This window comes from Pangasianodon hypophthalmus, chromosome 17, assembly GCF_027358585.1.
Source record: "Pangasianodon hypophthalmus isolate fPanHyp1 chromosome 17, fPanHyp1.pri, whole genome shotgun sequence".
In the NCBI taxonomy this organism is placed as follows: domain Eukaryota; kingdom Metazoa; phylum Chordata; class Actinopteri; order Siluriformes; family Pangasiidae; genus Pangasianodon; species Pangasianodon hypophthalmus.
The window spans coordinates 19,320,736-19,344,543 of record NC_069726.1 but is presented as its reverse complement, the minus strand read 5'-3'; the positions used below and the strand labels follow the sequence as shown (position 1 = coordinate 19,344,543).

Below are 23,808 nucleotides of genomic sequence, written 5' to 3'. Positions count from 1 at the left end.
GTAATATTAACTGTATGAATTATTTTCTTAGTAATTTGCCAACACTTCTGAGGGAAATGCTGACCTTCCAGACTGTTCTGTCTCATTTCCTCTGTCACTGCACCTTTACATTGTCTGTAAGAATAACCAGCTATGTACTAGCTACCTAAATTACTAGCCTCAGTATAAATACTTGGCAATCTATATTTCCAATTTGCCTAGCAAGACTGTTTTCATAATTTTGAACAGAGAGTGTGACATGTACATCAAAAGTACAAATTCACAAGAGCAACATGTTTCATCTGAGGTTTCAGAACTTTCTATGTAACTAAACAGTGACGTGAACATGGAGGACAGGCTCCCGAGTGTCGCAAATGAAAAGCATTCGCTCTATCGTTCACATCGAGAGTTTGATTGCCTTGTTCCTTAATGCTTAACTCGAGTCTGTTCTGAAGCACAGGCGTGCTGCCAGGTCTGTGTTCAGAAATAAACACAACACACCGCAAAACTTTTACTGACATCTAGTTTAACCAAAGAGGTTTTTCCAGAAAGTTCATTAGCCATGCAGTGATGTTCTCTCACCATAACCCTGTGTTTACAGGGTTACAAACAACGGCAGAACAAACAGGAGAACAAACTACACTTCCTGTGTTAAATGCTCAGTAAAGAGTGGGGATTTGGGTGGCAGAGCGAGGAGCAAAGATCTGAATTTGAATCGAGATTTTCTCCACTTTACACAAATTCGAATGATTGGTTCCAGTCAATTCTACAGTGCAGGATCTTCAACGTTCCCCAAAATTCTCTAGTTTTCAAAATTCAGTTCCTCCCTGTGGTTTAGATCGCAACAGCTTTTGGCTTTCAAAATTATAGAAGACAAAATTATAATCATTCTTTCCTGGATTTAAAATATTTTAATTAATTTAATTAAGTAACACTGCAACGTGTGTACATTCCACTAGATGAAGAAGAAAAAAGGTTCTTCAAGGGTTCTTTGGTTTGGGAAGGCTTTTTCTTGGAACCCCTTTATAAAAGGGAAACATCTGTTGTACATAAAACCTTTAAGGGTTTCCCCAGAAGGACAGACCAAAAGGGTTTCAGCCTTTTTTTCAGCCTCTTTTTTTTCTGAGAATGGACAGGCCACACCCACACATGATAACAGTTACATTTGGTAGATGCTCACAAGACATAAGCTGAAAGTGAAATCTGTGACTTGTTTGTGTGAACACAAGGTAATGGATTACACAGTAAAACACACACAGTGGATATAAAAAGTCTACACACCCCTTTTAAAGTTTTTGTGATGAAAAAAATTAAACCAAGATAAATCACGTCAGAACTTTTTCCACCTTCAATGTGAAATTACAACGTATAAAAATTAAGTGAAAAACAATCAGAAACATTTTAGGGAAAAACAGGAAAAATAAAAAACAATAACATGGTTGCATATGTGTGCACACCCTTCTATAACTGGGGATGTATCTGTGTTCAGAATGAACCAATCATATTCAATCTCATGTTCAAAAGTAATTATCATACAGCTGTCATCAATGAAATTATTCTGATTAACCCCAAATAAAGATCAGCTATTTCTGTAGGATTTTCTTGACATCTTATTGGTTTCATCTGACTGCTGAAGCCATTGTCCACAAAAAGCTTATGAATAGTTATGTATAGTATCTCACTTTTCGAAAGGTATTGACCAGGAGAGAGGTATAAAAGAATTTCCAGAACATTAGATGTACCATGGAACACTGTGAAGGCCATCATCAACAAGTGGAGAAAATGGAGCACCACACTGACATTACCAAGAACAGGGCGTCCCTCCAAAATTTACAAAAGGACAAGACAAAGACTTACCAAGGAGGCTGCCAAGAGACCAACGGCAACATTAAAGGAGCTGCAGGAATATTTGACGAGTACTGATTACTCTCTGCATGTGACAACGATGTCTCATATTTTTCACATGTCTGGGCTATGGGGTAGGGTGTCTAGACAGAAGCCCTTTCTCACAAAAAACATCCAAGCCCAACTAAATCACCCCAAGCCATCTGGCAAAATGTGTTATGGTCTGATAGGACCAATTCCAAAAGATATAATAATTCCATAATTCCAAAAGGTAGGTTTGATGCAAAAAAGCACATCACCAAAAGAACACCATACCCACGGTGAAGCATGGTGGTGGCAGCATCGTGCTTTAGGGCTGCTTTTATTCAGCCAGAACTGGGGCTTTTATCAAGGTTGAGGGAATCACGGATATCTACAAATACCAGCTAATTTTAGTGCAAAACCTTCAGGTGTCTTCTAGTAAGCTAAAGACGAAAATTTCACCTTTCAGCATGACAATGACCCAAAGCATGCATCCAAATCAACAAAGGAATGGTTTAACCAAAAGATGATCAATGTTTTTGAATGTCCTAGCCAGAGCCCAGACCTGAATCCAACTAAAACTCTGTGGTGTGACCTGAAGCGAGCTGTGCACAGGAGATGCCCTTACAATTTGATGGATCTAGAATGTTTTTGGAAGAAAGAGTGGGAAAATATTGCTATGTCAAGACATTAGAGCTAATAGACTCTTAGCCAAAAAGACTGACAAAGTATTAGTTTAGGGGTGTGCACACTTATGCAACTAGGTTACTGTAAGTTTTTTATATTTCTTTTTTTTTCCCCCTAAAAGGGTTCTGATTGCTTTTCACTTTATTTGTATACTATGCAATTTCACATTAAAGGTGGGAAAAGTTCTGACACGATTTATCTTTGTCATTCTTTTACTTCACAAAAACCTGCCATTTTAACAGGAGTGTGTAGACTTTTTATATCCACTGTACCCTCAACCAGAGCACTTACATCTCTTACACACTCCGAATGGAACACACCTTCATTTCATAAAGCCTACAGGAGACCCTGGGTGGAACACCCTTACAGAAAACCACATACATAACACACATGAACACATGTGTTTCACATGTGAGCAATATGTGACATATATTACATATATTATGTCTTAAAATTAAAAGTCTGAATTCAAGAACACGTGATAAATACAAGCATATGTGAAAAATGAATAACTCATGTAAAAAAAAAAAAGAATCGTGAAATCGTTAATCGTGAAAAAAAATCAGATGGAAAATGAATCTTGTAAAAAAAAAAAACTGAGAATAAACCCATCATGTATTTAAAAAAATCACCTGTGAAACTAAATAAATCACATGCAAAAATAAATAAATACATGAACCACAAGATAAATTAGCTATGTTTTAAAAATGACGTGAAAATGAATCGTGGAAAAATCAGATATGAAAATAAATGAATCATCCCTAAAAATGACATGTGAAAATAAACTAATTGTGTAAAAATCATGTGAAAACAAAAACACATGCAATACATGTGAAAACTCAACATGTGAAAATGTGTGAAACATGAACATATAAAGTGTAAAAAAAAAAAAAAAAAAACCATAAATTCTACGTGATTATTCACATGTGAAGTTCTTGTGGTGTTTCTATAAGTGGAGTCACACTATCATCACAGCCATGAATGTAGAATTTTAAGGAAAATGAATGAAGAATCAATAATTTGTACATCATAGCTGCAGACATTTAATTAAATCCTTAGGTACTATGTTAATAACTTTACTATCGCTCCATCTTTCTGCCTCAGAGGTTTGACATTTTTCAGCACTTTTCCCCTTAAGCAGTCCATTGAGATGTCATTATAGAGGGTTTAAAGGGCCGATCCTCATACCCCATAATCAGCAGGTTGAACTTTCTCTTATTGGTGTCAGTGAGAGATAATAACCAGACACAGAAAGAATGCTGATGCATTTAAAGGGGCTAAAGCCCTAGTGATTTCAAATAATGTCTCAAATATGGTGAAACAGCCACAGACTGGAACCAGCAACAGTTCTATCACAAGTTTCGGCATGTGGCTGAGGTGGAAAAAATTGCATATGTCTTAAAGAAAAGACGAGATGCAGTGGTTCAGAATACTAATGAGCACAGATCCGCTGCCATTTGGCTTGGATTTATACACATATCAAATGTTGCATTATAATGCACTATAGGTGTTAGTGCTATTATAACTCTATTTGACTTCAGTCTCTAACAAATAAAAGCTCAAATTTGGTGTCTTTTTAAAACTAAAACCTGGGATTCACTCTGACTGTCCACCACAAGTTCTTCAGTCTAAACAACCATCGTCTTTAAGTATCGCAACAGGGTACTTTTCCATACGGCCCACCCTAACATTGGAATCTGAAAAAAAGACATTTTCCAATTCCAGAAGTGAACTCACCTGTGGAGGGCAGCATGGATTGCTAATAAATCAGATAACATTAGACCGCTCTATTTAAGATGCATGCCTTTTCTCTGAGCTAACTCCGTCTGCCATCACTGCATTACACACACACTCATTATTAAATTACTAATGTGAGTTTCCATGATAACATGCTCCTGCCCTCTATAGACATTTAAATATGTACAGATCTTAAACACATACATTAAAGCCTTGAGTTTAGCTCAATGTCAGCATAAAAGACTCCTTAAAAACCTATTTTAGATCAGTTTTATACCAGTATAATTCTTCAACACTTACATCCAGACCGTTTTTAAACCAGTGCAATTCTTAAACATATTTGGAGCAGACTTAAAGTAGTGTAATTCTCTAAAAAGTTTTGGTTAGACAAGACTTAAAACAGTATCATTTTTGAGCATGTATGTTTAGACCAGTTCTAAATTCTTAAACATGTACATTAAGACCAGATTAAAAGCTGTGTAATTCTTTAGAACTTTACTTAGACTAAAGCAGAACCAGTTTTAAACTAGTACTATTCCTAATTATTTACATTTAGACCAGTTTTAAACCAGTATAACTCACGTTTAAAGCAGTATCATTCTTAAAGACTTGGATTTAGACTAGCACACGTCTTAAAGAGTTGCATTTCAGAGATTACATTTCTTGGTTTCTTCTACATATAGGTTAGTATGTTTCTTCAAGTCTTACTAGAATGTCACTCTGCACAAAAACACTTACATTTAGACCAGTTTTAAACCAGTATTATTTATAATGCGTTACATTTATACCTTTCAGTTAGTTACTTTTAGACCAGTGTCGTTATTAAGGACTTGTATTTAAACCAGAGCAATCATGGTGTAAGTTAGATTTTCCCAGTGTTATACATTTAGACCAGTTTTAAACAGGTATAACTTAAAGACTTAGATTTAGACCAGTACAGCTCATAGAGAGTTGCATTTCAACAACTAGACATCTGAAACCCCTACAATATGATTTAATGCTACACATTTACACTAATCCATGTTACACTGTTACATTTAGTCCAGTGTAGTTATTAAACACATGTATTTAAACCAGTGCAATCATGGTGTAATATTTTGCCAGTGTTATACATTTAGATCAGTTTTAAACCAGTATAACTCCGGTTTAAAGCAGTATCATTCTTAAAGACTTGGATTTAGACTAGTACAGGTCTTAGAGAGTTGCATTTCAAATATTACACTTCATAAAATTCCACATTTAGGTTGGTATGTTTCTTGAAGTCTTACTAGACCAGTTTTAAACCAATATTATTTATAGTGACTTACATTTATACCAGGACACGCCTTTCAGTCAGTTAGATTTAGTCCAGTGTCGTTATTAAAGATTTGTATTTAAACCAGAGCAATCATGGTGTAAGTTATATTTTCCCAGTGTTACACATTTAGACCAGTTTTAAACCAGTATAAGTCAAGTTTAAAGCAGTATCATTCTTAAAGACTTGGATTTAGACTAGCACAGGTCTTAGAGAGTTGCATTTCAAATATTACACTTCATAAAATTCTACATACAGATTACACTAATCCATGTTACACTGTTACATTTAGACCAGGTTTAAACCAGTATAACTTAAAGACTTGGATTTAGACCAGTACAGGTCATAGAGAGTTGCATTTCAATGACTGCACATCTTAAAGCCCTACATTATGATTTAATGCTACACATTTACACTAATCCATTATACACTGTTACATTTAGACCAGGTTTAAACCAGTATTAAATGTAAAGAGTTACCTTTATACCTAGACATGACAAACATTTAAATTTATATCAGCGTGGTTATTAAAGACTTCAACAGAGATTTGTTTAACTTCCACCAGGGTCAGGATTAGATTTAGACCAGTGCAGATCTCACACTCTTGCTTTAGAGTTAAATTTAGACCAGTCTAATTCTTAAATACTTCTATTAAGATCAATAGAGTGCAATAAAGACTTGCATTCTGAAAGCCTGAGCTGCAGGACTTGGTTATATAGTTTAAATCAGTGTAAATAGTTAAAGACCTGTCTGCAGTGAATCGGCAGTAAGTCGGCAGTAAGTCGGCAGTAAATCGTTAACGAGTCGTTGTGATCGTTACAGACTCACAGTGGAAAGTCACTCGAGTCGGATGAAGTGGTTCTGCTCGTCCAGTTCACCGCTCCTGTTCTTCACTGAACCGCCTCTCCCCTCTCCCAGGGCTTTTGACTGTTTTCTCTTTCCCCCTTCTCCTCCTCTTTTCCTGCCTCCGGAATGTGAGAACAGCCCCGTTACTTTGCGGAGGCACGTGCGCGCGCTGGAACGGCGATGACGACATGACAAGCCGTCACGTTTCTCATCAGTGTTACTGCTGGAGACTGAGCACTTTCCCAAAAGTGATTCACTTAAGAGAGAGAGAGAGAGAGAGAGAGAGAGATGGAGAAAGAGAGAGAGAGAGATAAAGAGAGAGAGAGAGAGATGGAGAGAGAAAAAGAGAGAGAGATAAAGAGAGAGAGAGAGAGAGAGAGATGGAGAGATGTAGAGAGAAAAAGAGAGAGAGATAAAGAGAGAGAAAGACAGAGAGAGAGATGGAGAAAGAGAGAGAGAGATGGAGAGAGAAAAAGAGAGAGAGATAAAGAGAGAGAGAGAGAGAAAAAGAGAGAGAGATAAAGAGAGAGAGAGACAGAGAGAGAGATGGAGAAAGAGAGAGAGAGACAGAGAGAGAGAGAGATGGAGAAAGAGAGAGAGAGGGAGATGGAGAAAGAGAGAGAGAGAGATGGAGAGAGAAAAAGAGAGAGAGATAAAGAGAGAGAGAGAGATGGAGAGATGGAGAGAAAGGGAAAGAGATAAAGAGAGAGGGAGAGGGAGAGACAGTGGAAGTGATAGAGAGAGAGAGAGAGTGGGAGAGAGAGCGAGGGAGAGGGAGAGAGTGGAAGTGATAGAGAGAGAGAGAGATGGAAAGAGAGAGAGAGAGGGAACAGAGGGAAAGAGAGAGGGAGAATTGATATATATATAAAGATAAACAAATGATAGAAAAGATAGAAAGATAGAAAAGCAACTCTTTTTCACACCATGTAGTGCCTTTTTTCTACACCATATTAATTCACCTGTTGATTTATAGAAGTAAAAGTCAACTAAAATTCGAGATTTCACCAAATTTATAAATAACCAAACATTTTGTCCAGATCTTTATTCTATTTTATTTCTTCTGCTAGTGTAAATAGCTAATTTTGCTTGTCCTAACAGGAAGTTTAGTAACTGACAAACAAAACGATTTCTCTGAACATATCTACACCCAAAGATAAAAGTTTTCATTGAAAACCTTTCATTCAAACAGTGAAAAAGATCTCTCAACAATTTAAAACTAGGTTCCAGTCTAAAACAGCATGAAACACCGTCTCTGTTTCAGTACGAAAGGGACATTCAGGATTAACATCAGGACTTACAATAGAAATAACTGCAATAATACCATGAATAATTCTCCACTGAATATCAGCTGTCCTTTTAGACAGCAGTGGCTTACACAAGGCCCTCCACTCTGGTTTAACCATATCACTCAACCCAAGTACAGAGCGCCAGGGTGAATCAGTTCTTTTATCTATACACTTATTTTTGTTAAGAACGTTTACACAAGGTCTGTAAAGACTTGTGCTTGATGAAAAATCCAAGACACAAGATTTTGCAGAATCCAAAATAATAACTTTAACCTCATCTAGTTTGGGAGACAAACTTAAGACAGGAAAGGAATCTTCAGAGTTTGGAGATTTTTTTCAACTGTGAATCAGTCTTTCACCATCAGACTTCCACTTTTCTAAAAGTTGTGTGACTAGCTGGGTTGATCTGATTCCCAAGTGTACTGCGGTGGACTCCGCTTCTGTAAAGTTTGATCCTACCAAGTTCAGTAAATGAGAGAGAGAGAGAGAGAGAGAGAGAAAACCCCTAAACCTGAATAAACAAATGGGCCGATACTGATATTTCTGCACCAGAGACTGTGTAGAATCATCTGCATCTGCAGCTATATAATTATATTTACTTACTTTCTGAAGCCATTAGAAGGTTTTAATTCCTGAAATTCATTCATTCATTCACTTATCTTCAGCAAACTCCTCCCAAACAGGCTCCGGTGGATTGGGAACATTGGCCAGGAATACACCCTAGATGTGACACCAGGACATTACAGGGCATCATGCACACACACATTTACACACTTATTCACACCTAGGGGTCATTTAATGTGGTCATCCATTTACTGGCATGCTTGTAGGAGATGGAAGGTAATTGGCTTACTCAAAGGAAACCCATGCAGACACGGTGAGAACATAAGAAACTACACACACACATTAAACCCAGCTCAAGCCCGAACCCGGGATCCACCACCACCATGTTAAAATGCAGGTCTGAAAGTATAAAGATCCTATTTAAATTCCTGAAGTTAAACCTAAAAAAGTTCATGCTTACATTTAAAACAATTTTAAATAGTTTCAATATTCTTAAATATTTATACTCAATATAACCCGGTTTTAATGCAGTATAGTTCTTAAAGACTTTAGTCTTCTAAAATTTAGACTTAAGTTATGGTAGATTTAAGTTATCCTTGTTTCTAAGTTGTTAAAGTTTGGATTAAATCAATTTAATTCAAGTTACCAGTTAAATAGGTTATAACCAATTGATAGATTGGTACAATTTGGATAATTAATAAATAACTTATAAATAGTACTGAAGAAAGGAAAACACAACCGGGCATGCTGCTATAGGAAAATAATGAACAGTGGGGTGGTGTGATAGCACATCCTGAAGCGTTTTATTCCTCTCATACCTCAGCAATTTCTCAACAATTCCAATTTTTATTCTTTAAAGAACTGCATGTCATACTTTCTTTTTTATCCTTTTACATTTACACTTAATGTCATGGAACATTAAATATGCAGAAAACAAGTTAGCTCCTGTTATCACTTAAATTATAGCAGGTATAAATAGTCGTTCCGTCACCAATGTTTTTCTGCTCTTGAAGTTGAGATGAAAAAAAAAAAGACAGCTTGTCAGGTTACAAAGAAACCAGAAAACACAAACTCCTCTGCCCTGAAGACTTTCCCATGTCGGAAAACATACAGCTTTACATCTGGCTGTTTAAAAAGCGCTAAAACTGGAGACTCGTTAGACTATGTTAAATAAATGTAGCCTCAAAGAAAATGTTCTCTATTTATGTCCAGCGTCTACCATACAAGCCTCTTGTGTAAGTTGGTTTTAATGTAGAAACAATGACATATTAGAACGAGCATATTACAATAAAAGAGCAGCAGGACCTACTGTCAGAGCTGCTGTTATAGAAAATTAACCAACACCTCCTGACCAATCAAAATTGTGCATTCAACAGCAGTGCTGTACTTACTACAACTAAGCTAACAATTTCTTTAACAAATCATGGACCCTCAGGCTATACCAGGGGTCCCCAGACTCCATTTTGAGAATCTTTGAGAGAGGCCACTACGTGAAGACAGAAAACGAGACATATCACATGTTTCTGGCTTTCTGACAAAGCATACTGGCTGTTTGAATATTCATGTGCAGTTGACTATGTACCTGTGATGATTACATGTATTAAATATATTGTGTGTCTTTTTATTCTATACTAAACCTAAAGGAAATTTGTTAGACTGGATCTGTGTAGGAAATGTTTTAAAAAAAAATAGAAAGTTAAAACTTTATTTAGCTGTCAACTTTATTTAGCCAGCCCTCATTCGACTCCATATACAGCACAAACCACGAACATACAGAAACAAACTGCTGCTGGCTTTATACTTGGCAAAATATCTAAAAGGATCTACCAGCTATGTAAATTCATTTCTGGCACTTTAAGCCTCATTAGATCTTAATCCACCACATGTTCTGCACAGTTTAGTGTTTTCTTTCTCTACCACACACACCTTTTATTCTCATAAAAGGTGTGTTAATGAAGTGAGCAGCTGAATCAGGAGTGTTAAAGTACAAAACACACTAAAATGTGTAGAACAGGGCCAAAAGGAAAATTTACATAACGTTCTAAGTTTGCGTCAAAGTTTTATACTCGACGTCTGAGGCTAATATAGCTAACAAGTAATGGAAATCTATCTGACTCAAATTATTTCCATTAATACACACTCAAATCAACGTACACTACCAGTTAAAAGTTTGGACGCAGCAGATTTAACTTTTCATTGTTATAAAGACATTTTGAAACTAGTTAGTTTTAAAATAATGTAAATAGTGAAGTCCAGGTATAAATTTATTTCTTAATTTCTGAAATTTATTTGCTTAAGAAATATTTTTTCCCTGAAATTTAAATTGCTTTACCAAATAAGCAGTTTCTATTTAGACCTCAGTCTATCTGCGAAGGTTAAGAAAAGAAGCTTATTCATGAAGCTGGTTGAAAAAATGCCAAGAGTGTGCAAGGCTTCACCAGGAACACTGTTAAGAATTTTAAATATAAAATAGTTTTGGTCAACACTATTGGTCAGTGCCTTACTATATTTGATATTTGACATTTTGTAGTTTTAATATCTTCACCATTGTTATAAAATAGTAGAAAATAGTTAAAATGAAGAGAAGGTGTGTCCAAAACTTTTGACTGTTAATGTACTATCACTAGAAACACTGTTAACCCATGCATATTCCAAAAGCTCATGCTACAATACTAAATAATATGTCTTATAGTGTTTTTTTCTGGTGTTTATAGGATTTTACATGACGTTGACAGCGGCTCGGATCATCAGCACTCCCAGGAGCAGGTTCAGGCTGGAACCCAGAGCCACAGCGCCGTTGCCGTGTTCTCCGTGACTGTGAGCACGGTGCGGCCCGTTACACTCATCACTAAAGCAGCACTCCAGCTTCATTCCTCCATTACTCATGTGGGATTTATCACAGAATGATTTAAAGGAGCAGGACTTCATCACTGAGTCTGCAGAGGAGAAACACACACACACGCACATACAGAGGACACAAAGGCAAAATTGTTGTGTTTGAGTCCATCACAGATTTGTTCTGTGTTTAAATGATTCACATCCTAAAGAGCTTTGGAATTAGCTTTCTCTAAATTAAACAATGGATATATTTCAGTTTAACTTCATGGCAATTTTAAAGAAGTAGAAAAAACTGGGAAGCTCAGCTAGAAGTAGCGTACGATTAAATGAGACGTATGTAAATTCAACAGAGGGGGTGGGGTTCAGTGATGGAAGGGGAATGCTTATCAGTTTTTTATTTGCAATTGCAGTTCACCTCACAGGCATTAAAATCTACTCCTTTAAACCCTGGCTGATGTGCTGGCTGAAAACCTAAGCACGATATTAACCAATCGTGGTATCTGTGGAGTCATGTATGTGGAAGAGGATAGACAGCGCTTTCTTCTGAGTGTGTTACACTGCCCTGTGTCACAGCATAAGAAGCAAAAGATGCAGTTGACTGGCTTAACATGTCTTGCAGGAAGCACAGGTTAGCCTTCACCCTTCTCCAGTTGGTAGCTGTCGTATGATAGGGGTGAGTGGGTGGGTGGGAATAGGCAGGTGACCAAATTGGGGACAAAATGGGGGGTATGAAGTATGAAGTAAATGTATGAGCATTCATACATGAATGTAGAATGAATGATTATTGGGCCTGGTAAAATTGCACTAAAACATACTGTTAAAATTACAGGTACTTTTTTGGATTAAAATTTTCATAAAGGCCAAAAAACCAAGCAAGAATGCAAATGAACGTGGAAAGAACGGCCATTTTGAGTTACTTGCTGGTTATTCTATTGACTCTGTGACGTGATGTAGAGCAGTGATCTGGCATTTAACGTCTCAAATCAAACATTCAGGTACTAGAAAGTCAAGTACACTGTGTATAGTGTTAGCATACAGTATACTGTATAGTGAGCAGTTTGAGACAGAGCCACAGATCAAACACTACTCTTCTGTTCAGCTCAAAATGAAAAAAAAAAAGGCTGACTGGAGACATTTTGTGTACATGTGTTACAGCTGCATTGCTACAAAGTCCGAAGAGACGGCCTAGCGATGAGTCACAGCACTGCAGAAAGGGAGGGTTCATCTGTTTATACAGAAGTGATAAATACACTTTTAAATTCATTCATTCATCTTCAGTAAGCGCTTAATCCTGGTCAGGGTGGCAGTGGATGTCTAGCCTATCCCAGAAACACTAGGCGTGAGGTAGGAATACACCCTGGATGGGATGCCAGTCTATCACATTGCACCATGCATACATGCATTCACATACTTATTCACAGCTAGGGGCAATTTAGAGTAGCAAATCCTTCAATCTGCATGTTTTTTGGAGGTGGGAGGAAACTGGAGAACCCTGAGGAAACCCATATGGACACAGTAACCCGAGCTCAGGATCAAACCACAGACTGGAGCTGGAACTCCAACGCATTTACTTTTCCAAAAGTAAATGGAATGATGGTTGAACTCATTTTTGTTCCGGTGTAAAATCTTTACACGTTTACTTTATTTAGAGCTACGAGGAACAAGTGGAATAAAAGTTCATTTAAATTCCATCTCTTAATTACAAATCAAGCTCTATTTCTGTGTTCATGTTGAAGAGAAGGCTGACTGGAGACATTTTGTGTACGTGTGTTACAGCTGCATTGCTATAAAGTCCGAAGAGACGGCCTAGTGATGAGTCACAGCACAGTCACAGGGTTCATCTGTTTATACAGAAGTGATAAATACATACAGGACTGTAACTGTTCCAGCATAAGAGTAGGGGAAAAGTGAAATTGTGGCTTGCTGCCACATTTTAGGTCCATATTAACGATGGAACACAGTTTGCTTTTCTCATTTACAGTCAATGTGTGATGATGTCAAGGGCAGAAAGTGACTCAATACATGTCTGTAGCTGAAGTATTTAAACTTTTTTTTTTTTTTTTTTAAAGAATCAGACTGGTTCTATATGGTCAAAGCTAATTTGTAAGACACACTACAGTTTATGTTTAAATCACAGGAGCGTAAGACTGTAAAACTGCTCTGTTACATCCAGAGCATGTGTGTTTCCTGCATTAACACTCAGCCGGGGGAAGAAGTTTTCCTTACATCGCCCCCAGAATCTGGAAAAATAGTCTATAGTTCAATAGCTCAAATCAAAATGAAAAATATTTAACTTGTGAATTAAATATACTTTTCATGGTTTGTAGTGATTCACATAGATTTATAGTCAAAATTTTTGTGATTGTTATTCATTCATCACCTTCTTGCCGTTCAGGGTCATGGTGAATCTGGAGCCTATCCTGGGAATTACACCCTGAATGGAACACAAGTCCAGTCCATTGCAGTGCAGCATTCACACACTCACTCACACTTACGGGTAATTTATTGTAGCTGATCCATGTACTAGTATGTTTTTGAGAGGTGGAAGGAAACCAGAAAACCTGGAAGAAACCCAAGTGGATATTGGAGAACATGCACAGAAACTCCACTGAGACAGTAACCTGAGCTCAGGATTGAACTGGTAACCCTGGATTATTATTATTATTATTATTAGTAGTAGTAGTAGTAGTATTATTGAATCAGGTCCTTCAGTTCAGTCAGGTGTGTTCAGTGCTGCATTTCTATTTTGTATTTATTACTTAGGATAACAGAATAGAAGCTAGAGAAGCTTATAACTGGCAATTTAGCACCTGAACCACACAAACCAGACTGTTTGAGATGCTGAACAATGGAACCAAGCCAGCTGAGGTGTGTCATAATATAGACTAAACTGGAGGCTATGAGCTTCACTTCCTTGTTAGCTACATTAGCCTCAAAGCTCCAGTGCAGAACTAAAAAGGGTTAAGGGGACATTGTGTACATTTCATTTTTGGTCACTCTCTTGGGTAATCTTTTTCCTCTGTACTGTGATTTTCCTTCTTTCTGGGTGTTCCCCCATCACATAGTTACTCTTGTGTTCTTTTGAAATATGAAGAAAGGGCTCTAATAGGGTACACATTTAAAAAAAAAAGTAATAAGAAAAATGTTTTCTCCATTTCTTCCCAGAAAAAACATAACAAAAAAAAAAAACCCTGTCACACACAGGTTGTAACACAATTATTCATGAACCATTCTGAACTGTTTATAATCATTACACACTGGTGACTAGTTGTAAACATAATCCAGCTAATCTAACTATCTGGCTCCACCCTGTGGACAAATCTGTGTTTGTCATGTGTGTCAAGTGGGCATGTGTTAATATCTTGGTGGGGACCAAATGTCTCCACAAGAATAGGAATATCTGACAGTTTTAACCTTGTGGGGATGTTAAAAAAACAAATACTGTAGCATTTACTTAAATTGCTGAGGTTATGGTTAGGCCTGGATTTAGTTAGCATAGACTTAATCAGCTGTATTAATAATTACATCAGAGGAAGGCCCAGAATAGCAAGATAAATGTGTGTGTGTGTGTGTGTGTGTGTGTGTGTGTGTGTGTGCACTCACTGGCCCCTGTGATGGTGGCACAGGCGTCTGAGTTAGCAGGACATACACTCAAGCCTTGTCGGTTACACTCCTCCTGATTGGGCGCGATGCAGGTATAACACTTCAGTGCCTCGCCTTTACACACCGCACAAGAGAACACAGCTGATATGAGATTAACATGATAAGACAGACTCTCTCTCTGACACACACAAAACCCACACAAAACACCCCCCAACACGTATAAACTAAAATAGTGGACTGAAGAACCAGAAAGTTGACCCTTTAACAAATAATAGTTTGCAAATGACCTAACCCATCAAAATAAAGACTACAAACTGTATAGGAATATATTCCTTAAAAGGAAGATGTTATAGTATAATTGTTCTCAGCAAATTCCTCCAAACATCAAGTGAGGAGCAGACCGATAATTATTGAATAATTTTCTGTAAACTGTAGTCCTTGCATGCATTTCTGTCTTGTCACTGGACCATGAAAACTTTATTCACTTCCCAACCAGCAAATTAGGCAGACATGCTTGTCTCAAATCATTGCCTTGCTCACTTGTTCACTGTACACTATACAGGGCAAAAAGAATTCAGAATCTTGTCATGAGCACAATACTAAAGCCAACAAGCCAGAAGTACCGTCAAAAAATCTGAAAGTTTAGCAATGTGTTTAAACTTCTTGTTCTTCTTGTTCATCGTACTTATCGTGGACATAGTGTGCATCAGTAGTACACTATATACAGTGCATTATGGGTAATACTATTACAAATGACCCAGGCAATATAATTTTTCCACTACTACCACAGAACTACAGTAATTTTTCCAATTTTTGCACAGCTACATCTTTAATAAAGACACCAGATATCAACCCTACTGCTCTGTCACATGTTTAAGGATGTTTATTTTATGAATAACAACAGAACTTTAGTATGATACATACTGTGTAACACGGCGCTCAGCAGCAGCGGCAGAATGACCAGTGTCTTCATGTTTGAGCAGACGGAGGACGAGTGTAGATGTTCAGACGTGTGAATCTTCCCCCTCTAATCTGAGTGTGAGCTTTTCACGGCTTAACAGCTCTAATACGTGCTTGTCATCATCAGCAGATGAGCATAGACGCGTTATTGACAATTATATGTGAATAAAATACCCAAAATGATACGGGATTGTTCCTGTAGTAGCTAAACATTTTGCTGGGACAGTTCTGGGACGGAATGTTTGGGACTGGCTGCCAAAATGACCGCTTTTCCCCCACTCTCATTTCTGTATATTTCATGCACAATTCATGTATAAATGTTACAGTGGAGGAAATATGATGACATATACTGCTAAAGATTGAGTAATAACAGTGCTGAGACACATAGAGTGTCCTTAACATAAGGACACAAGGACAGTCCTCATTTTAAGACCAGTCATCCCTGTCATATGATATTAATCAAGAGCACAGCTTACCTTCACCTGATTCAACTCATCAGCTCAGTAACCCAGCACACATGAGCATAAAATAATAGTGTGTCAGTGTTTCACGTGATTTGTGTCTGAGGTTTGTTCTTACATTGCACTGGAGCTACAAGACTTCTAGAAATCAGTTTATAGCATTGTACAAACTCATTCATTCATCTTCAGTAACTGCTTTATCCTGATCAGGTGATCCAAATCAGGTAGGAACTGCATTATTACCCAAATCACATGGAGTGGCATGGAAGGATACCAAATTATGTGATAGATAACACTATCACTAGTTTGATAAATAACAGTCTGTCACACAGTGTCAGGAACCACCAGGTCATGCGTGCTTGGCTCATTTGCCCTACTGAACATGAAAAAAGGACAAATTTGCATCTGCTATACAACCCTTACACCTTACTCCCCAACCCTCCCTTTCACATTTATATTACACAGCTTATGTTCAGGACATTTTGACCTGATAATAAAACAAAATAACTACAACTAAAGAAATATTAATAGACACCAATTTTTATTTCCCCCTATTATCTCCCCAATTTTGTCTTGCTAATTCCCACCCACTAATCAGCTCTCCACTATCACATGACATCTAGCAGCCGGGTAGGGTGAAGGATAATACATGCTTCTTCCAAGACATGTGAAACCACATCTATTCGAACAGCTGCTCATGCTGCGTCACACTCAGAGGTAAGCGCTATCCGCCCTCTTCCACATACATGAGCTCAGAGATGCCTGTGATTGGTTATTGTCTATGTGATTGACAGAGGAGAGAGAATATGTCATCTCTCCCATTCCGAGAGCCAGTTTTGCTCCCTCGGTTCCCAATGTGTCATTGTCAAGGTTGAAATTTGTAATTTCCTGACTCTAGGGTGAACACGTTTCTGTTATGCCACTTGGAAGCCCACCAATTTACTTTACATTAGGTCCATGTCTTATTTGCACACATCCCCAGGCATGAGAAGTGGTTTTGTTTGTCTTTACTCTTCCTCAAAAGCTAGATGTATTCAAGGTTGGTCATTTCAAATCCTATTTTCTGTCTCAGCTGCCCAAAGTCAATATGACCTGTGAACAATACATCCACCGGTAAGTAGCAAACATAACACCAGGGTTAAAAAGAAAGACACCAAACATGTATAAATGAGTACATTTCATTTCAGCCAAAATTAATAACAGGCAAAACGATCCGTTCTAATACCTTTAATTCAGGCAACACTTTATGCACAAAATATAGAATATAATATAGAGAATGTATATATTAGTAAACATGATTTCTGTGCAGCTCTCTTTCTCTCTCACTGTACAAACATGAAGAACATGAATAATCACAATCACACACACGCACACACACACACACACACACACACACACACACCAGCCAGAGTTCAGCACTATAAGCATGTGCACATGTCAAATCCTCATATCATCATCACTAAATTCCTGATCACTCTTTAGCACACTGTCAGGATCTCATTACGGCATACTGAAGAAAGAAAGAGAGGCAACAGGAAGAGGAAGGAAGGAGCATCCACCATGTTTTCAGTGCTTTCATGTTAAATTTGTGAGGCGCACAGAACCATGGGATCAATCCTCAGAGAAGGACACTTCTTTATAAAAGCCATCCTGAATGTGACTATGTTCTGAAGTGTAAACAAAAAAACAAAGCTGTATATATCAGCATGTCTACTTCACACACATTTTGGCAGCTATTGCATATGACACGCAGGGGATTGTGGGATACAACACTGGCAGCATGACTGGCGTCACTTTGGCAACAGGCTCAGAGCAAAAGGCGGATTGTCAGTCGAACTGGATTTATATATATAAAAATATTGTGTTCGTTCACAAAGGTGAAGTGTTCCAATACCTTTTTCAACACACACTTATTGACTTCCCCTCACATCACACGAGTTTCTACGGGATTAAGAATAGATCTGTTATTTTTATTGCCATAAAAACTGTTCACACACAAGCTAAGGAGTGTCTAATACACATATAGTGAGAATGTAGCTGAAACAATTTTCTCAGAGATTTTCACACTCAGATTTGGCTTTGCTAGGCCACTGGCATGCTAATCAGCTGGTTTGCTAGGTAATAAATTACGAAATAATATGATGATATTTACAATTTCCTTGGCGATTTTTTTCTTTAAAACACTGCATCAACTGCCTAACTAGCTAAGTAAATAACTAGCATGCTATTTATCTCGTGTGCCAATTAGTGCCACAGTTTCATCAGCTGTCACGTTCAGATTAAAAAAAAAAAAACCCGAGTGAACAATTAAACTGCTGTTTACACTTACAAATATCCAATAGTTTTCACAGTCATACCACAGCAATGCCTTCTGGATAAGTTCCTGAAGTCTACATTGCTAACACCCATCTAATGAACTTAAGCGAAGTCAACAAGGGCAGGTCAAAAGCGGTACTGAAACACTGACGAAAAACAAAGACTATTCAAAGTTTCCAAGCAGTGAAAAATGTGTTAAAAACAAAGACTCCATTCACCGTTTCATAAACGGCTCTTCTTGATCTCTGAAGTGCTTAAAGTGTAATTAGCTAAAGGTTTTTAAAAATTATAATAATGAAAAAGTTTTTTCTACCTTCGTAAAAAGAAGATTGAATAAAAGATCAAGTTTAATCATTTTCAGTTAATTTTGATCTCTTTGTGCGTCACACCTGGTTAATTATTACGTAACTAGTAATGCCATTGTTTTACCGTGTCACTGAATCAATAAGGGCGGAGCTTACGTTACATTTGATTAGCCAGTCGCAAACTTCATCATACAGCACCACCACTGACCTCTCTTTTAACTTCCATATAGACGTACTGGTTTTAATTACGCAATAAAATATTTTACCTCAGGTTATGTAGCTGGCTAGCAAACTTGGCTACCTGTTTTAATTACTCAATATGTTGGTTTAGCTAGCTTGTAAGTGAACCAGTTGCTAGCTATGTAACATCATATAGCTACTTGTAGAGCAGTAACATTAATATTTGCTAAAGTAGCTAAATAATGCTAGCACAGTGCCACGTTACTAAATATTATATTATGTGTTTTATGCTAAACAATTAGGCAGTGAAAAGAAGGGTTAGCGGTGTGGCTAATCCAATTAAAATCCAAGCTCCACCTTTGCTGAACCAGGAACATTTCAGACCTAAAACCAGTCCTAACTACAGGATAAGTGCATTACTAAATGTAACATAAATATTCTATCAAAGGTTAAACTTCTGTAACACAAATCCCAGTGTGTGAACACTGACACTAATAAACACCACACAAATTAATTTGTTAGCAAGACTTTCTCATTTTCGCTTAAATCCCCACAAAATTACTGAATCATAAACCTTTATAATAATACAAAATAAACATGGAATAAATTCTTATTTACAGTAAAACGTGTGGATCAGGGGATTGCACTGGCACTTGCACTGGTGTTATTGTGGAGCGAGGGAGAAAAATACAAGTGCATGGACCCTTTTATCAAACACACACACACGCACACATGCACGCAGCACAGAAATTTGCATACACATTTACAATATTTTCTGGAGTGTAAGACTTGTTGCTTTTGTTTGTCCAATCACTATATATATATATATATATATATATATATATATATATATATATATATATATACACACACTTATACATATATAAAACCCATTTTCCAAGGGTTTTTTACTCCATTTTGCCAATTCCCAGAAAAAAGGGAAAGGGAACGACTGTTTATAGCTGCTATAATGTAAGTGGTGATGTTTTGATGTTTCAAGGACATTTCACCACACTAAATGTAACAAGCAATGGTTAAAAAGTATGCTGTGTCATTCTTTAATAGATAGACAGATAGATAGATAGATAGATAGATAGATAGATAGACAGATAGACAGATAAAACATTGTTAGTGTTGGCAAATTGTGGTATAAGAAGAATAAAACACTTCATGGTGGTAACAGTAACCACTACATCACAACTACCCTGATTATTTTCCTATACCAGCATGCCCCTTTGTGTTTTTTATTACTTACGTATCTTAGCGCTGGCCATCAGTTAGCATCAGTAATCTCCTAGCAGATATGCGAATAAGATTTCTTTTCACATTATCTGTGCCTTTGGCTGTCATGACAACTCTGATGTTGATGCCAAAAACAAAATTCTTAAAAAAAAAAAAAACTCTTATAAATGTGATTGGGCAAAAGACATGTCTTATAGTCTGGAAAATATAGTCATCCTCTCTCTCACTCACACACACACACACACACACACACACACATTACAAAGTGCATGTACTGTAAAGAAGGAATGACACACAAACAATACAGATATACATACAAACATTCTCACCTGCCCACCGCACTCATAACACATTGCTTGTACAACAAGGATGGATGATACCCACTCACACACAGACACGCACAAATACACACGCTCGTTCGCCTCACGGATGAAACACACTGCGTTCAAAAACAGAGCCGTCACAAAGTGCTAATGAGTTCAGATTCACAAATCGTGTAGAAACTGCAGTTAGCGCTGACGATTCATGCAGACTGCCGTGTTAAAGTCTCAGAAACTAAAGAGTCTCATTATTATAGGTGCGTTACTTTAGCTGATGTTGCAGTTCCACGCTCCAGATGTTGGAGAGAGATCCAGACATGCAGGACTATGTTGGAGGCGAAGCGGTGTGAAGGAAGGAAGGAGGGGTTCAGTCAGGACTTAAGCTCAAAGCTGAAATCCAAGCGTGCTCAGTGCTCAGGTTGTTGTGCCGAGTTTGGCGATGAGTTCATCGCAGATCTTCGTGAGCTCCTCAATTTCTTGATTCTGAGCAAAAACAGACAGAGAACAAAGAGGAGTAGGGAATGTAATCATGGCCTATAAATGAAGGAATGAGAGATGGGAATAGGGTTTTTGTGTTTAAGAAGTTAATGTTACACAATTTTTATTGGATTTTCCCCCATTTTCTCCTGAATTTGGTCACCTTTCAATTCCCACTCTTATCATAGGGTGAAGGCTAACACCTGCTTCATAGGGGCAGTGTAGCATACTCTGAGGAAAGCGCTATCCACCCTCTTCCGCATACATGAGCTCACAAATGCCCACAACTGGCTACTGACACTGTGATTGACAGGGAAGAGGGCTTATGTCCCTCCCACCCAGAGAGCACAGCCAATTTTGCTCTCTTGGCTCCTGACCATCGACATGGCTGTGGCATCGTCAGGTTTAGAATTTGAAATCTCCAGATCAAACAGTTTTCACTACTCAGAAGCAAAGAGTTGGTTAAAGTTATCAAAAGTGTAAAACTGTCAAACAAAATTGTCAAACAAAAAACTGAAATGAAAAAAGAGAATCTGTACTGATACTGTAGTTATTCAAAATATACTGTGATTTAATTAAGACCCTTCTGACTGAAGGTTGAAATATTTACCTTTTGTTCAAGCGCTCTCTCCAGAGACTCCACCTTCATCTGCTCCTTCCTCAGGCTAGCGTTCAACGCCACACACTCCGCATTCGACCTCGCACGCACCTGAGCGATCTCTTCATTCGCCCTGCAGCACACGTGTGTTAAAGATACATCTGCTCCATCCTGTGTATGCACACCTACACTAACCAATTTCACCATATCCAACAACATGTATAAGTAATATGTCTTAGTGCTTGGTCAATAACACACTACATTCAACACAACACACTATACCACTACACAACTGTACACCTGAGTTACACACACATGGGCTAAACACACACCTGCTCTAATGATACACCTGAGTTACACACACATGGGCTAAACACACACCTGCTCTAATGATACACCTGAGTTACACACATGGGCTAAACAAACACCTGCTCTAATGATACACCTGAGTTACACACACATGGGCTAACTACACACCTGCTCTAATGATGCACCTGAGTTACACACATGGGCTAAACATACACCTGCTCTAATGATATACCTGAGTTACACACACATGGGCTAAACAAACACCTGCTCTAATGATACACATGAGTTACACACACATTTGCTAACTACACACCTGCTCTAATGATACACCTGCGCTACACAGATGGGCTAAATATACACCTGCTCTAATGATATAACTTACACATACACTACTCACACATAGTTACACATACTACACTTGGACTAAATACACACCTTCATTAATGTTATTTGGGGTCACACACACCTGTGCTAAATACACAACTGTTCTAATTACAGTTGTGGACTGCATACAGTGTGTTTTGTGAAGTGTGTTTAGTCTATGTGGTGTGTTCCTGATCAGTCTTACTTGTCGAGTTTCTCCTCAGCGTGGATTTTGAGTGTGTTATAACGCTGCTCCTCCTGTTTGACGCGTGCTAAATATTCTTGAGCGCACTTCTTCAGCACCTCCTCATTCTGACCATGACAAAAACAAAACAAGAGGAGAAACATCAGGAACTAGCATTAAAGTAAGAAGAGGACACACAAAACTAGCATTATACTACAGAGGCTAACACAAAAACTAGTATTTTAGTAAACAAGGTAACACAAAAACTAGTGTATTAGTAAACAAGTTAACAGAAAAACTAGCATTATACTACAGAGGCTAACATAAAACTAGCATTTTAGTAAACAGGCTAACACAAAAACTAGCATTTTATTAAACAAGTTAACAGAGAAACTAACATTATACTACAGAGACTAACACAAAATCTAGCATTACAGTAAACAACTAGCAAGTTGTACATGCTGCATTGATGGATAAGTTAGCTAGCTACGCATAACCATGGAAACAACTTCTGATTAACATGGTGGTTAATCAGAGAATGCTAGAAAAACATAACCAATCCTGACTAACGTATCTAACTAAAAGTTTACCAATGCTAATACTACTTCACTATTGCTAGCATGAACAGGCTGCCTAGCTGAATGTAACACACGAGAGTTAGTGTGTTGTGAAGTGTTTTTCGTCATCACTGTGTGAGGCGTTTACCTTTTTGAATCCCTCCAGCACGGTCTTCATGTTCTCGTAGCGTCGGAACAGGTCCGAGAGTGAGCGCTCGACTGAGTTGAGATCGGACAGAGCCTGATCCCGCTCCGTTATTAGCTGTTGGACGCTCTTCTGAGAGCCCATGTTCTTCCTCTGCTCATCTTCTGTGAGGTAGAGGAGGAGTGAGTGTCACACAACGAGTTACAGTAATAACTGCTTCCAGAACACACTACACACCACCATGATTAAGCACAGTTATAGTAATTGGACTGGTATTATACGCTAATGTTGAACAGCATTATTAGCACAGACGTGTGTAACCCATAAGTGGTATCGTTAGCCAACTGGCTAGCTAGTGTGTGTAATTCATGCCACTATAGAGTTACTGTAGAATGAAGAGGGCATCTAGAATGCTCATCGGCTAGCTAGCATGTTACAAGAGGTGTGTTTGTTACTCAGGGGTATCATTAGCGCGAGTGTGTGGTTAGGTGCATGATTAGCTTACTGCCTAGCTAGTGTGTTTGTGATTAGCATCATTAGCGCCGGTGTGTAGTTAGTGCAGGAGTGTTAGCAAGCTAACCATGACCCACCGATCATCTGTGCTACTGTCTTCTCATACTCGGCAACTATTTTCCTGTCAGGAAACACAAACACATAGACATTCATGCATTTTTGCTCATTGACTCGTTGA

General features: G+C 37.9%; 3 protein-coding genes across 9 annotated transcripts in view; all 3 read right to left on the bottom strand.

Moving 5' to 3' along the window:
* loxl2a (lysyl oxidase-like 2a) overlaps positions 1–6,544 on the bottom strand; it is a 45,492-nt gene extending 38,948 nt beyond the window's left edge. The window contains exon 1 of one of the 2 annotated variants that reach the window (XM_026942777.3): positions 6,392–6,544. The gene's annotated coding sequence lies outside the window, so the exon portion shown is untranslated. Of the gene's footprint in view, positions 1–6,309 lie in introns of both variants that reach the window. The other variant, XM_026942778.3, reaches the window with a different exon arrangement.
* A 3,418-nt stretch (positions 6,545–9,962) lies between these two features.
* si:ch211-113d22.2 (uncharacterized) lies at positions 9,963–16,574 on the bottom strand. 2 transcript variants are annotated; one of them, XM_053241126.1, is made up of 3 exons: positions 15,625–16,574; positions 14,701–14,841; positions 9,963–11,195 (listed from the first exon to the last, which is right to left on the bottom strand). In XM_053241126.1, the coding sequence occupies exons 1-3, from the start codon at positions 15,671–15,673 to the stop codon at positions 10,978–10,980; spliced, it is 408 nt and encodes a 135-aa protein (XP_053097101.1). In that variant the 5' UTR covers positions 15,674–16,574; the 3' UTR covers positions 9,963–10,977. The 2 variants fall into 2 exon arrangements, with proteins under 2 accessions (XP_053097101.1, XP_034168763.2); XM_034312872.2 differs by having other exon boundaries at positions 14,701–14,814; positions 15,625–16,562.
* Positions 16,575–17,333: 759 nt separating this feature from the next.
* tacc1 (transforming, acidic coiled-coil containing protein 1) overlaps positions 17,334–23,808 on the bottom strand; it is a 34,604-nt gene continuing 28,129 nt past the window's right edge. For 3 of the 5 annotated variants that reach the window (XM_026942672.3, XM_026942670.3, XM_034312664.2), the window contains 5 exons: positions 23,708–23,751; positions 23,121–23,281; positions 22,437–22,543; positions 21,572–21,692; positions 19,957–20,967 (listed from right to left, as the gene is read on the bottom strand). In XM_026942672.3, the coding sequence (XP_026798473.3) occupies positions 20,899–20,967; positions 21,572–21,692; positions 22,437–22,543; positions 23,121–23,281; positions 23,708–23,751 (502 nt within the window). In that variant the 3' untranslated portion in view covers positions 19,957–20,898. Of the gene's footprint in view, positions 19,736–19,795; positions 20,968–21,571; positions 21,693–22,436; positions 22,544–23,120; positions 23,282–23,707; positions 23,752–23,808 lie in introns of those variants that run through there. The other 2 variants (XM_034312663.2, XM_053241125.1) reach the window with 1 other exon arrangement.

Bases quoted from the DNA above. Each gene is read 5' to 3' on its own strand.
- si:ch211-113d22.2 (XM_053241126.1), bottom strand. From the start codon at position 15,673: ATGAAGACACTGGTCATTCTGCCGCTGCTGCTGAGCGCCGTGTTACAC. The intron at 14,842-15,624 runs GTATGTATCATA...ATCTCATATCAG, and splicing joins GCTGAGCGCCGTGTTACACA to CTGTGTTCTCTTGTGCGGTG. The intron at 11,196-14,700 runs GTGAGTGCACAC...TCTCCTCTGCAG, and splicing joins TGCCACCATCACAGGGGCCA to ACTCAGTGATGAAGTCCTGC.